Raw genomic sequence first — 14,558 nt, forward strand, 5'->3', positions numbered from 1 at the left:
AAATCCTTTCTATCAGACAATAGATTCCATGGTCATGGAGGTCATGGAGATATAAGGCATAGGGACTTGGATAGCCTCATGCAGGTTTGCAGACACTCAACGGACAAGTTTCCCTCAGAGGATACACTGACATCACCAGGAATTGAGGATCTAGCTTCCAGCAGGGAGTTGGAGAGACTCACATGACGTTGCTACCTTGCTATTTTATTTTCAGTGCTTGTACTGCTTATATACCAAAATGGCTTTTTTACTGACACCCCGGGAGCTTGCAACAATTAGGCTTGCTAACCATACCCACCAACTCTCTGCTCCTACAACAGCCACTATGGTGGGCAGAGATTTAGTCAGGGAAACGTTTCTCACAAAGCGAGCTCCTGACCTGGCCACGCTACTTGCTAAATTTGCCAGTGTTAGGCTGCTGCTGAAGACACAGGAGCAGAGCCAAGAAAAACAGCGGCAAGCCAAATTTTGTCGTTTGCGAAGTGCCAATGTAAGGGAAACGTTGCTCAAAACCTTGGGTAGGCAAACTAAGGCCTGGGCAGGATCCGGCCCAATCGCCGCCTAAATCTGGCCTGCGGACAGTCTGGGAACCGGTGTGTTTTGACATGAGTAGAATGTGTCCTTTTATTTAAAATGCATCTCTGGGTTATTTGTGAGGCCTGCCTGGTGTTTTTACACGAGTAGAATGTGTGCTTTTATTTAAAATGCATCTCTGGGTTATTTGTGGGGCATAGGAATTCGTTCATATCCACCACTCCAAAAAAACAACCATATTTTTCGCCCTATAGGGCGCACCTGCCCATAGGGCGCACCTTGTTTTGGGGGGGGGATAAAGAAAAAATATATATTTCCCCCCCAAGCCCGAGCTTCCCCTGACCCCAGCCCCCAGAACAGGCTGCTATCCGCAAGCCTAGGGAACCCGGCGGGAACTCCCGCGGGCTCCCAAGGCTTGCGGAGAGCTGCGCGAAGCCTGGAGAGCGAGAGGGGTCGGTGCGCACCGACCCCCCTCACTCTCCAGGCTTCAGCGAAAGCCTGCATTCGCCCCACAGGACACACACACATTTCCCCTTCATTTTTGGAGGGGGGAAAGTGTGTCCAATAGGGCGAAAAATACGGTAGTCTGGCCCACCACAAGGTCTGAGGGACAGTGGACCAGCCCCCTGCTGAAAAAGTTTGCTGACCCCTGCTCAAAACTAACAGGCAGGTTGTTTGGAAAACTATCAAGAGGATGGTCCCACTGGATGAACAAAGCAGGAGAATAATGTCAAGGTAGAAGGGACACTTTGGGTTGTTTCATTGCCTTCAAACAGGCCCACAATAAAGAATCTTTCTTAGATTTGGAAACTGAACAAGTTAACAACAAATAACAATACCATCAACTTTTCCATTGGGCTATTTACCACCCCCACCTTCCAAAAAAGTTCATAGCTCTGAAAACTGTTAAAAACAGTCGCACTGCACACTCCAGGAGGAACCTCAAACCAAACCACTCTCACTGCTTTGCAGCAACTCCAGAAGAAATGGCTTGCAAATTGCAGCCCGTGACAAGGTGATCCTTTATTTCTTTATTTTGCTTCTGTATAAAAAGCCATGTCAACACCAGGAGGACATTAGGGGGAAATCCTTATAGGATTTGGAGGAGTAGCCGGGTGGAGGAAGCCTATAAACAAAAGGCAAATAAACAAAATGTATTGGCACCAGAGCCACCTGCTTTCTCTTAATCCCAAATTCAAACAGGCTAATTCTTCTCAGCAGGGGAATTAGTTGTGGACAAGGACTGATACTTTGATGGAAGGGGAAGGGCAAGTCGCTCTTTGGCCAGATCCTGCCTCTCTTTCAGCTTTGAATGGGTGACCTGACAAGGCAGCCTGCGCTGGATGGAGGGAATAATAATAAAAATAAAAATAAAATTTATTTATACCCCTCCCTCCCCAGGCAAGACCTGGCTCAGGGCGGCTAACACCAGGTATAAAAACGATTGAAATTCAACTTAAAAAACAAGATTAAAATACAACATTAAAATGCAGCCTCGTTTCAGCAGAAACTCAAATAAAAAACTTTGGGGGGGAGGGAAACGTCAAGTCTTCACCAAGGCTAACTATCCAGACTGGTCCTACACAGGGCCAGAAAAAAGCCAGGGAAGTCCCCAAATAGGAGTTCCATCACAGAAGGAGAAAGGAAAGAGGGGATCAAGTTGATTCCAAGCCAAAGGCCAGGCGGAACAACTCTGTCTTACAGGCCCTGCGGAAAGAAATCAGATCCCGCAGGGCCCTGGTCTCATGAGCCAGAGCGTTCCACCAAGTCGGGGCCAGTGCTGAAAAGGCCCTGGCTCTGGCTGAGGCTAATCTGACTTCCTTAGGGCCCAGGACTTCTAGGGTGTTGCTATTTATGGACCTTAAGGTCCTCCATGGGGCATATCGGGAGAGGCGGCCCCGTAGGTACGAGGGTCCTAGGCCGTGATAAACCAGCACCTTAAATCTGACCCTGTACTCCACCGGGAGCCAGAGCTGAGCACAGTGACAGGAAGCATTTGAAGCACATGACGTCCCCCAAAGAATCCTGGGAACTGTAGTTCACCAAGGTAGTTGGGAATTACAGTTTTGTGAAGGCTAAACTGCAGTCCCCAGGCTTCTATGGAGGGAGCCACGCCCTTTAAGTGTATGGCGTGCCCACAACCTAACACTTCTGAAGTCGAAATCTATGGAAAAAAGGAAAGAACTTTAGGCACGCCTGACGCATTTAAAGCAGCCGTTGGTCTGACAAGCCAGTGTCTGCTTCCATGAATCTGTCATATAATTGACAGAATCAGTTTCTCTTTGGTTCTGATCCAAGGGCTCTCCCCATCTTCTCAACTCATCAAGTGTCTTAGCACAGCAGTTGCTTTTGTTAACCTTCCCTTTGCTTGTCCATGTTTCTTTCGAGAAACAGCAAAAACAAAACCCAGGCATTTTCCTATCGGAACTTTGCATTTCCAGGAATTTCCTCTGTCCTCGCTCAAGCTGTTGACGTATCATAGGTAGCAACCTGGGATACACAGCAGAAAATGGAGGGTTGCAGTAAACATGCTTAAAAGTGCAAAAGACTAAAAACTTGCTGCGTAATCCTGAATCACAAAGAAAAAGGAGACGTTTAAAAAAATTCAAAACTTCTTGTGGGTGAATTCAAAGTACACTAGGAAAAGCCGCATACATACTTGGGCTGTGTCGGGACTTCCGGGTTAGCGCCATCGACTAATGGCGGATTCCCTCCGAGCTCCGGAGGGAATCGGCTCCGCAGGATTTGGGTCTTGCCGCTGCGGCGACGCGGGGACCCTCAGAAATCACAGGCGCTGAAACCTGTGAACCTGGTGACTCGGCGGGCACCATTTGCGCCCCCCGACCCGCGAAGGAGCCTTTTTAAAGGCTTCGGAACGGGGGACGGGGCGAGCGGTGCAGTGCTGAGAGTCGACTGCTTCTTCTTGTGAACAATTGGACTTTAAAAGCAACAACCCGTGAGTAGTACGGAAAATGGATTTGCAAAGAAAATTTTTTTTTGAATTAGGCACGATCGGGGAAGGCACAAACAGGAAGTCCGTCTCCCCGTCTTGTAAATAATTTAAAGCAAGGACTAGTTAACTAAGGTCGAGAGAACTTCTTCTTCTTTATTGGGTAAAAGACATTAATTTCACGATTTGGCAGTATAAGTAATTTTACTGGAGGATAAGAGCTAATTTTGAGAGATGAAGTGCCACCCCCCCGGACCCGGGAGTGATCCGCGAGAGAGCCTGTTGAGGAGATATAGAAGAGTTTGACAGCTGTCAAATTAGCTGTCAAGAAGGGAAAAGAGAACTTTGTTTCTGCTGTCTCTGCTGGATATATTTGTTACAATTTGGTTATATTTTGTTGAAAACAAGGAAGAACTGATACAAACTAACTTGATTTTTGGATTTGAACTGGAAGGAAGATTAAGTAACCAAAATCCCTCTAGAGGGGGTTTTGGGACATTACAAGAATGGCTGAAGGAGGAAAAATTCAAGCTAAATTGGACAGAGTTTTTCTTCTCTTGGGAAAGTTACAAGGCCAAATTGATGTTTTGGCTACCAATGTTGCAACTCTGGACTTAACAGTAAACAAATTCATTGAATTTGATAAGGATTTGACTCAGGAAGTTCATGCAGCTGGACAAGAAGAGAAACTTGAGAGATTTGAGAGTGTGGAGAAAGAGATATATGTTGTTTCTGAGGAAAAGGAAGGAGGAGATATAATGTTGCAGATGACAAAGGAGAGCCAGAGGCCTGACATGATAGTTACAAAGGAAAATAAGTACTGGATGATGAAAATCTGGTCTGAATTGGAGATTGAAGAATGGAGAGATCTCCTTATGTGGAGATCTGAAGACCTATGGATTACAAATTTGATTAAGGTGGAAGTTGGAGCTTTTGGGACATTTGGACTTAAAAGGAGTAAGAAACAAGATTCGGGCTCCACTTTTAAGTATGGAGGTCTGGCTGGAAGAAACATGGACCCTATTGGGACAGAGCTTCTCCGAGATCTGGTGTTTAATACTAAGGACTACCAAAAAAACCGGCAGAGAGGAATTGAGAGAGAATTAAGAGCCTCGGACGTGAGGTCTCCAGGCTGATAGTAGTCTAAGACTGATGGACATCTGTTGGGGATCGAAACCGGGAAAGGGGGGGGGTTGGGAATCCAAAGTGTGTACAATTATAATCTGTTTTTTTATTTTGTTTTGTTATTAGTATGAAAATTGGGGAATTCGTGGAAGGGAATTTGGGTCGACTTTAGAAAAAAGTTTTAAGAATGAGCACTGATGTACAAATATTGATGTTTATAAGTTAAAATTGGTTTTTCTAAAATGAATTAAATATAAAAAGGTCAAAAATTGGGGATAAGAACTTGTTGAACTAACAATTTGAATTGGAATATAAGAAGGGGAGGTGTGGGGAAGTCAGGGAAATATGTTATTGAAAATACGGATTGTAAACTTTATGTTTGATTATTTGATTGTTTGATTATTTGATTGTTGTTAGCCGCCCTGAGCCCGGCTTCGGCTGGGGAGGGCGGGATATAAATAAAATTTATTATTATTATTATTATTATTATGTGTTTTTAACTTTTTTGTTTTTTCTTTTTTGATTTTTTAATGTATTAAGGTGGAAAATCTCAATAAATATCAAACTTGGGCTGTGTCTTTACATGTAAACGTGGGACAGGGCTGGGATGTTAAAGGGAAGAAGGTGAAACATAAATGGCCAGAAATCAGCACAGACTCCACAGAGTTTAATGGGACAAGGGCATGTAATTGCACACTGAATTGTGGGAAGCCCAGCCTGGGTATGCTCACAAGGAAGTTGCAGTGAACATGCTGTCTTCTTGCTACCTGTGCCTGGACTGGAAAACATTTGTACATTATATTTTGCTTATTCCTTGGTAACGATTTAACAAAAGAAATGGGATCGCCTGCAGGTTTCTGGCTGCATAGCCTTCAACTGTATGTCTCCTTCACAAAGGAAACGTTTTGGACTGGAATATCAAATAGCACCGTTTGAATGCGCGCACCCACACACATATTCAGCTGTCCGCAGTACGTTAGTTCAAGATTAGCTGACCAGCATCAGCAGGCAATCTGAACTTCCCAGAAGCTACACAGCGCAGTGTGGTCAAAAGGGTGGATAAAATGGTGAATACACACCTGCCACCCCACTTCCAAACCAACTGTGTACTTCCTTGCAGAAAGGGAGGAGGACAGAAGGCTAGCCCACGCCTTGCCTCTCTATCAACGCCCAGCTTCCTAGTCTTCCTGAGCCAAGTTTTATCAGTACAGCACAGCTGTAAGGATAGCTGCTGCCTGGGGCCCCGTCAGCCAGGTCTACAAAGCCATACTAGGATAAGGGAAGGCTCCCCTCTGCTTTGGTGGGCGTGTGAGCCTCTGGAAGTACTGAGAGACATCTGCAGGCATCCTTACATTTCCAGATTGGCACGGTTCCTTCCCCCTCACCTCGTCTGCCTACATGGCACATTCCCAATAGCACCCCGGAGCTCAGGCAGATGGCAAATCCTTCTTTGCTGCGGATAAGGTTTCAGGTCTGGACCTGTTTAGGCAGCAATACCAACCCAGCTGGCATATAATATATATAGGAGGGACACGGGTGGTGCTGTGGGTTAAACCACAGAGCTTAGGACTTGCCAATCAGAAGGTTGGCAGTTCGAATCCCCGCGACAGGGTGACCTCCCTGCTCCTGCCAACCTAGCAGTTCGAAAGCACGTCAAAGTACAAGTAGATAAATAGGTACCGCTCTGGTAGGGAGGTAAACGGCGTTTCCGTGCGCTGCTCTGGTTTGCCAGAAGCGGCTTAGTCATGCTGGCCACATGACCCGGAAGCTGTACGCCGGCTCCCTCAGCCAATAAAGCGAGATGAGCGCCCCAACCCCAGAGTCGTCCGCGACTGGACCTAATGGTCAGGGGTCCCTTTACCTTTATATAAATTCAAACTGCACCTGAGCCTGTCAGGATGCCACCTGAGCCAGCGTACACTCTACTTCACAGCCCACCCTACTGAAATCCTTGCCCGTTTCTTCCTGATCCTATGTATAAATTTGCTTCCCAACAGATCTAATCCTCGACTACTCTGTCACACAGGTCCCAGGCGTCTTAACGACTTCCCTTCACCAAGCAAATCACACAAAACGTTGCACTATCTGGTGCAGCACGTAAGTCTGGGATTCTGAGAATCATAAAAGATGCTAGATGTATACCCTCGCAGCTAAGCGGGTTCCTGCATGGAAATGACACTCTGCCCCAGAATCCCCTGGGCTGTCACAAAAGGATTATGGGGCACACTCTGGAAGCTGGTCATGTTCGACGCAGAGGCGCTGGACCTCTGCACTGCTTAAAGGATGGTCCCACCCACCCCTTCCCCAGGCAAATTCTCAGCCTGCCTTTACGCTCAGGCCAGACTTGCCTAGTGTGTGGAGTATTGAATATTAAACACCCCAGGTCCTGAAAGTCCCCTGCATCGCGGCTGCAGCTTGGTTTGCGCAACCAAATTTCACGCTTGCGGTGCAGCTTTCACAAGAGAAAGCAGGGGCCCTGGAGATGTTGGCTGCCCCTAGCGCAAAGCCCACCCCCATGAGACACGATCAGGAGGAGGTACGTTCTGCGAGTCACTTCCTGCAACAATGAAGAACAGACTGCGGTGCTGCACTAGGCATCTCAAAGCAGCGTTTACTTCCTTCTGGTCGTTGGAAGCCAGAGCCGCTTCAGTCCACCTGCAACAGTGATCATGGCAAAGAAAGAAACCTGAGTGAATTCTGCTGGGTTCGCGTGGCCCCCGCAAAAGTCTCCTTCCCCTGTGACGGGGCTCCGGGTCTCACCGCGAATGCTGGGGCGGCCTTCTCCCACTGCGGCGTCCCTATTTCCGCTTCTTCCCTTTCTTTTTCGGAGAGCCTGGCCACGGGAAGCCACGGAACTCCAAGCAGGCAGCGGCGTTGTGGGCAATGTAGTAGAGGTTCAGCATGGCCGCCGGGCTCATGATGTCCACCTCGACGGCGCCCTTCTTCCCTTTCTTCCCTTTCCCTTTTCCCTTTCCTTTCCCCTTTCCTTTGCCTTTGCCTCCACCACCCTGCCAGGAAAAGCAGAGAAGGAGAGTCAGCGGGAGGCTGGGAAACAGGAACCATCTCAAACTGAAGAGTCTTTAAGTTCTAGAATTACCGGTAGATCACTGCAGCCAGCAAAACACACACCGTATTTTGCGCCCCATAGGACGCACCGGCCCATAGGACACACCTAGTTTTTTGGGGGGGGGGGAATAAAGGGGAAAAAAATTATTTCCCCCCCAGGTGCGGGGCTGGAAGAACCAGGTCAGGGAACAGCGGGAAGACTTCGCGCCCGGCTCCCGATGGCCGCGCAGAGCTGCGCTGAGCCCGGGACTGCAGGCAGCTCTGCGCAAACCTCGGAGCCGGTCTCCCAAGGGTTGCGCAGAGCTTCCTGAAGTCTGGAGAGCGAGAGGGGTCGGTGCTTCAGCGAAAGCCTGCATTTGCCCCATAGGACGCACACACATTTCCCCTTCATTTTTGGAGGGGGAAAAAGTGCGTCCTATAGGGCGAAAAATACGGTAATAAATTGTGCATTCAGAACAAGGGGAAATACCGTGTTTTTCACTCTATAAGATGCACTTTTCCCCTCCTAAAAAGGGGAAATGTATGTGCGTCTTATGGAGCGAATGCAGGCTCCATGGGCTTCAGCGAAAGCAACGCGAAGCCTGGAGAGCGAGAGGGGTCGGTGCACACTTCAGATGGCAACAGGAAGCTCATAGCATGGGAGGCTGCACATGAAGAAAGATCACCTTAGAGCAGTAGTCCACTAAATGTTACTCAGAGTAGACCAAGTGAAATTAAGGGACCTACCCTAGTTGTGTCCATTCATTTCAATGGGTCTACTCTGAGTAAAACTTAGTGGAATGCCACCCTTAGCACCAATGGCTCTTGTTTTAATCTTTTGTATGTTTTTACCAGAAGTGGGAAGTGCTTCTTAAAATCCCCCACCCCCGAAATCACTTCCAGCCATACCTTTAATGCCGTATTTTTCGCTCTATAAGACATGCTTTCCCCCTCCTAAAAAGTAAGGGGAAATGTGTGTGCGTCTTATGGAGCGAATGCAGGCTCCATGGGCTTCAGCGAAAGCAACGCCAAGCCAGGAGATCAAGAGGGATCGATGTGCACCGATCCCTCTTGCTCTCCTGGCTTCGCTTTGCTGGAGAGGCGCTGCACAGCTTTCCCTCTCTGCGCAGCGCCCCTTCAGCCAAGCGGGAGGAGAAACGGAAGGGGCTCCATTTCTCCTGCCGCTTCGCTGAAGGGGTCCTGCGCAGAGAGGGAGATAATATTTTTTTTCTTGTTCTCGCCCTCTAAAACTAGGTGCGTCTTATGGTCGGGTGTGTCCTATAGAGCGAAAAATACGGGAAGTCTCTTAATATTTCTTGCAACAGGAACCTGCAGCCTTCTGCAATGGCCTTTGTCCACATCATTAATATACTGAGACAAATGCCTCTTCTTACAATGGTGTGTGTGTGTGTGTGCAGGAAGAGTCTGCAGGTTGGAGGAAGCAGCTGAAGCTAGCATCGAGTCTTTCTGGATTACGTCGAGAAAATCATACTGGGCTTCTGTTGGGCTCCAGAAACTAAGCTGGCCGCTGTCAGGGGAGAGTTCTCAGAAGGCTCACATTCACCATAAAAGGTTCCCAGGGAGGGGAAGGATGCTGTAAGATACGTTCCCCACACCACACCTTTACGGTAATGACTATTGATTTAAGTCATAGAATCGTTGAGTTGGGATCGTGAGAGTCTTCCAGTTCAACCCCCTGCAATACAGGAATCTCTTGCTCAACAAGAGACTCAAACCCACAACCCTGAGATCAAGAGTCTCAATGCTCGGCCAAAACTTGTTCACCTGCTGTTTGGGGCAATGAGACTTCAACAGCAGCTTGGCCTCGGTCCAGTATATCTGAAGGAGCGTCTCCACCCCCATCATTCTACCCAGACACTGAGGTCCAGCTCCGAGGGCCTTCTGGCGGTTCCCTCCCTGCGAGAAGCCAAGTTACAGGGAACCAGGTAGAGGGCCTTCTCGGTGGTGGCTCCCGCCCTGTGGAACGCCCTCCCACCAGATGTCAAAGAGAACAACAACTACCAGACTTTTAGAAGACATCTGAAGGCAGCCCTGCTTAGGGAAGCTTTTAATGTTTGATGTATTACAGTATTTTAATATTTTGTTGGAAGCTGCCCAGAGTGGCTGAGGAAGCCCAGCCAGATGGGCGGGGAATAAATAAATAAATAAATTATTATTATTATTATTATTATTATTATTATTATTATTATTAGTTAAGCAAACAAACAATGAAATCAAAGAACAATTCCAAACATTAAAGCAACAGGTTGGATAAATTGGAGTGTTAAATTTGGGGGGGGCGTGATCTCTACCTGAAACCAAACAAATTGAAAAAAACAGAATGACTCCTCATGGAGGGAATTCCAAAGAAGCCCCCATCTTCAGTGCCCCATCAGACTTACCTCTGGTTGCAGGGGGGGGGGCGCGGTTTGGAGGGCAGCCTCAATATTTGGACCAGTTCAGATGGGAAGTGACAGCCCTTTAGGAAACTCAGATCCAAAGTTATTTATGGTTCTACAGCAGTGGCCGGGAACCTGTTGCTCTCCTAACCGGAAGCTGCTGAAGCAAGTCTTCAAAGGCCGCCCCATAAGGGAAAGGGGTGGAAGAGGAAGAGCAGCTGAGGAGCCTGTGGTCCTTCAGGGATTGCTGGACTCTGGCTCCCATCACCTTTTAGCATTGGCCACTTTGGCTGGGGCTCATGGGAGCTGGGAGTCCCATAACATCTAGGTAAAGGTAATGGGTCCAGTCGTGGCCGACTCTGGGGTTGCGGCGCTCATCTCGCTTTACTGGCCGAGGGAGCCGGCGTACAGCTTCTGGGTCATGTGGCCAGCATGACTAAGCCGCTTCTGGAGAAACCAGAGCAGCGCACGGAAACGCCGTTTACCTTCCCGCCAGAGTGGTACCTATTTATCTACTTGAACTTTGAGGTGCTTTCGAACTGCTAGGTTGGCAGGAGCAGGGACCGAGCAACGGGAGCTCACCCCGTCGCGGGGATTCGAACCGCCACCCTTCTGATCGGCAAGTCCTAGGCTCTGTAGTTTAACCCACAGCGCCACCCGTGGCCCCCCATAACATCTGAAGGGCCATAAATCCCCCGTTGAATGTATTGTTGGATCCCTGGGAAACAAAAAGTCCAGCCTTGACAACAGTGGGCTAGAATGCAGCCAAAACGTTTCTTTCTTTCTTTGCAAAATTAAAGGTGTTATACAGTACAGTGCTTTATTGGGGGGGGGGGAGAGTATGCATACAGTCATACCTCGGGTTACAGCCGCTTCAGGTTGTGTTTTTTTGGGTTACGCACCCGCCAAAACCTGGAAGCACTGGAACGGGTTACTTCCGGGCTTCAGCGGTTGCGCATGCGCAAAAGCAGTAAATCGTGCTTTGCACATGCGCAGAAGCGCCTCTGTGGGTTGCGAACGCTGCAGGTTGCGAACATGCATCCCGCACGGATCATGTTCGCAACCCGAGTGTCCACTGTACTCCTAAACATTTTGTGAATCTTTGAACTTTTTCCATTTACCGTATTTATTTCCCCCGATTTGAACTCTAAAATGGTGATTTTTCTCGAGTCAAAATGAAAGTACCCCTAAACATTTTTTTTAAAGAAAAAAAGCACTGGTGTTATAGACATTATTTTAATGAAATAGAACAATTGAATGCAGGCTACTGTCGCGGTGGGAGAATAATGAAGCACCACCCAGAATGCATAAAGAGAAAGCCAAAGGGGTCTGGAAAAGAAACAGCTTTTCCTGCTCCCCCAGAAGCAACGAATGGTGCCTCGTTAGCACTGGGATCTGTGAAACTATACATTACCATAGTGATGTCCTTTCACTGGACTGAGCTAGTGACCATTGTGTCTAGTCCCAATGCAAGGCAATTAATTTTTTTTAATACTTCCAAAGGCAATGCCTACAACGTAAAAAGAAAAGAGAGCACAGTAAAGTAATGATATAAGATGTTATAAGATAACACTGTTGTGATGACACAATATCTGGCTTTACCGAACATTTTTGAGGATGAGAATCAGGGCATATTGTATAAAAGAAAGGCCTGATTACCTGCATTATGGGCCTTTACCTTGTCATACCATAAATATGATTGCCAACCAAACACATTGTCGAATCCCTCCAAATCTAATAGATCTGTGTCTTCTAATTGCATCCATTCTTTAATCCAGCAAAGTGCAGCAGCTTCAAAATCAATTTTTAAATCTGGCAGGGAAACCCCCCCTCTTTCTTTAGAATCCATAAGTAATTTATATTTAATTCTGGGTTTCTTCCCCTTCCAGATAAATCTGGATAGTGCTTTCTGCCATTCTTTAAAACATTTCACATTATCTATAATTGGGAGGGCTTGAAACCAAAAAAAGCATCTTTGGCAGCACATTCATCTTAATCACAGAAATCCGGCCCATTGATGACAGTTTTAGGTTTGACCATATCTCCAAATCGCTTTTAATTTCATTCCATAATTTACCAATTGGGTGGCTTTTAAAGGAGATTAGACAAATCCATTGAGGAGAAGCTGATAGATGGAGCAAGCAGGAAGCATCTCACTGAACTCTTGGTACAACAGAGCAGGGAAAGTTTAATTTTCTAAAAAATGAGGCTCAGGAAAGTCAGACAAGGATAATTTCCTTACTGACCAGTTTCCCTTTGTTCAATATCTTAATAGTCCCCTCTCTGGGCATAGGGCAGGTATATAACTCCAGCTGCTGTTAAAAGGTTGGGGCACTTCTCTTCGCCCCCTACTTCCCCCCCCCCGCTTCCTTCACTAACAGGCAACGCATTTCCCTAGCCGACACGCGTCCTCCTCCTTAACACGCGAGTCCGCGTTCTCACGTGCCGCCCGGGCTACACGCGTCCCGCGCGGACTCACCAGCCAAGCCAGCTCCTCCTCTCCCGACCCGTCCAAAGCGGAGCTCGCGCGCCCCCGCGCCTGCGTGCGCGGGACCAGACGGAGCCGCCACCGCCGCCAGTTTGCCGGGCGGAGCTTGGCCGTTCGGGGGCGGGGCTTGCCGCCTTCTGTTTACCTCGCCGCCCAGTTCGGTTGCCATGGTTCGAAAAAGGGAGGAGGGGAGGGTCGATGAGGTCATTCCTTCGTAACCGGGCAACGAGCGGCACCCAGCGAGACCCGAGCCCGCGCGTGCGCACTCCGGCGGCAGTTTCGGGAGGACGTGTTACGCCGTTGTGAGGAGGGAGGAGAAAAGGCGGGAAAAAGAGGCGCCCGCGCGCCCCCTCCCCCTTCTGTTCGAACAAGCCTCCAACAGGCGACTGTGAGGGAAAAGGGCGGGAAAATCTCCCCATTCTCTCTTAAATAGAAGAATCAGATAAACATAGTATTAGATAGATAGATGATAGATAGATAGATAGATAGATAGATAGATAGATAGATAGATAGATAGATAGCAAGCATATGCTATTGTATATTGTCTCCCTAAAAGGGACACAGGTGGCGCTGTGGGTTAAACCACAGAGCCTAGGACTTGCCGATCACAAGGTCGGCGGTTCAAATCCCTGCGACGGGGTGAGCTCCCGTTACTCGGTCCCTGCTCCTGCCAACCTAGCAGTTCAAAAGCACGTCAAGTGCAAGTAGATAAATAGGTACCACTCCGGCGGGAAGGTAAATGGTGTTTCCGTGCGCTGCTCTGGTTAGCAGAGGTGGCTTAGTCCTGCTGGCCACATGACCCAGAAGCTGTATACCGGCTCCCTCGGCCAGTAAAGCGAGATGAGCGCCACAACCCCAGAGTCGGCCACGACTGGGCCTAATGGTCAGGGGTCCCTTTACCTTTATTGTCTCCCTGCTTATTTAACTTATATGCAGAATTCATCATGCGAGAGGCTGGGCTGGATGAATCCCAAGCCAGAATTAAGATTGCCGGAAGAAATATCAACAACCTCAGATATGTAGATGACACAACCTGGATGGCAGAAAGTGAGGAGGAATTAAAGAACCTTTTATTGAGGGTGAAAGAGGAGAGCGCAAAATATGGGCTGAAGCTCAACATCAAAAAAACGAAGATCATGGCCACTGGTCCCATCACCTCCTGGCAAATAGAAGGGGAAGAAATGGAGGCAGTGAGAGATTTTACTTTCTTGGGCTCCATGATCACTGCAGATGGTGATAGCAGTCACGAAATTAAAAGACGCCTTCTCATTGGGAGAAAAGCAACGACAAACCTAGACAGCATCTTAAAAAGAAGACATCACCTTGCCAACAAAGGTCCGTATAATTAAAGCTATGGTTTTCCCAGTAGTGATGTATGGAAGTGAGAGCTGGACCACAAAGAAGGCTGATCGCCAAAGAATTGATGCTTTTGAATTCTGGTGCTGGAGGAGACTCTTGAGAGTCCCATGGACTGCAAGAAGATCAAACCTCTCCATTCTGAAGGAAATCAGCCCTGAGTGCTCACTGGAAGGACAGATCCTGAAGCTGAGGCTCCAAGATTGTGGCCACCTCATGAGAAGAGAAGACTCCCTGGGAAAGACCCTGATGTTGGGAAAGATGGAGGGCGCAAGGAGAAGGGGACGACAGAGGACGAGATGGTTGGACAGTGTTCTCAAAGAGACCAGCATGAGTTTGACCAAACTGCGGGAGGCAGTGGAAGACAGGAGGGCCTGGCGTGCTCTGGTCCAGGGGGTCACGAAGAGTCGGACACGACTAAACGACTAAACAACAACAATTTGAAATATACTCGGAGTCGAGTGTGGATTTCATGCTCTTTATTCAGCTCATAGTGGTGAGGAGGAATGGAAGTTCCCCCTAACTGTCTGCTTTATATACATTATTTATACAATGGGCCCCACATGATTGGCTAATTCCGGGATTCTCCTGTAGGCCAATCAGGTTGCGGATTCACTTCCACATGTAGTTGGATTGGGTGGCTCATGTGGACCAACCAGAC

At 48.1% G+C, this 14,558-nt stretch overlaps 1 protein-coding gene across 1 annotated transcript; it reads right to left on the reverse strand.

Moving 5' to 3' along the window:
* Positions 1 to 7,200: 7,200 nt before the first annotated feature.
* On the reverse strand, positions 7,201 to 12,905 carry SMKR1 (small lysine rich protein 1). Its single transcript, XM_053406372.1, has 3 exons — positions 12,533 to 12,905; positions 11,468 to 11,563; positions 7,201 to 7,617 (listed from the first exon to the last, which is right to left on the reverse strand). The coding sequence occupies exons 2-3, from the start codon at positions 11,468 to 11,470 to the stop codon at positions 7,408 to 7,410; spliced, it is 213 nt and encodes a 70-aa protein (XP_053262347.1). The 5' UTR covers positions 11,471 to 11,563; positions 12,533 to 12,905; the 3' UTR covers positions 7,201 to 7,407.
* Between the last annotated feature and the right edge of the window lie 1,653 nt (positions 12,906 to 14,558).

This window comes from Podarcis raffonei, chromosome 10 (genome assembly GCF_027172205.1).
Source record: "Podarcis raffonei isolate rPodRaf1 chromosome 10, rPodRaf1.pri, whole genome shotgun sequence".
Classification (NCBI taxonomy): domain Eukaryota; kingdom Metazoa; phylum Chordata; class Lepidosauria; order Squamata; family Lacertidae; genus Podarcis; species Podarcis raffonei.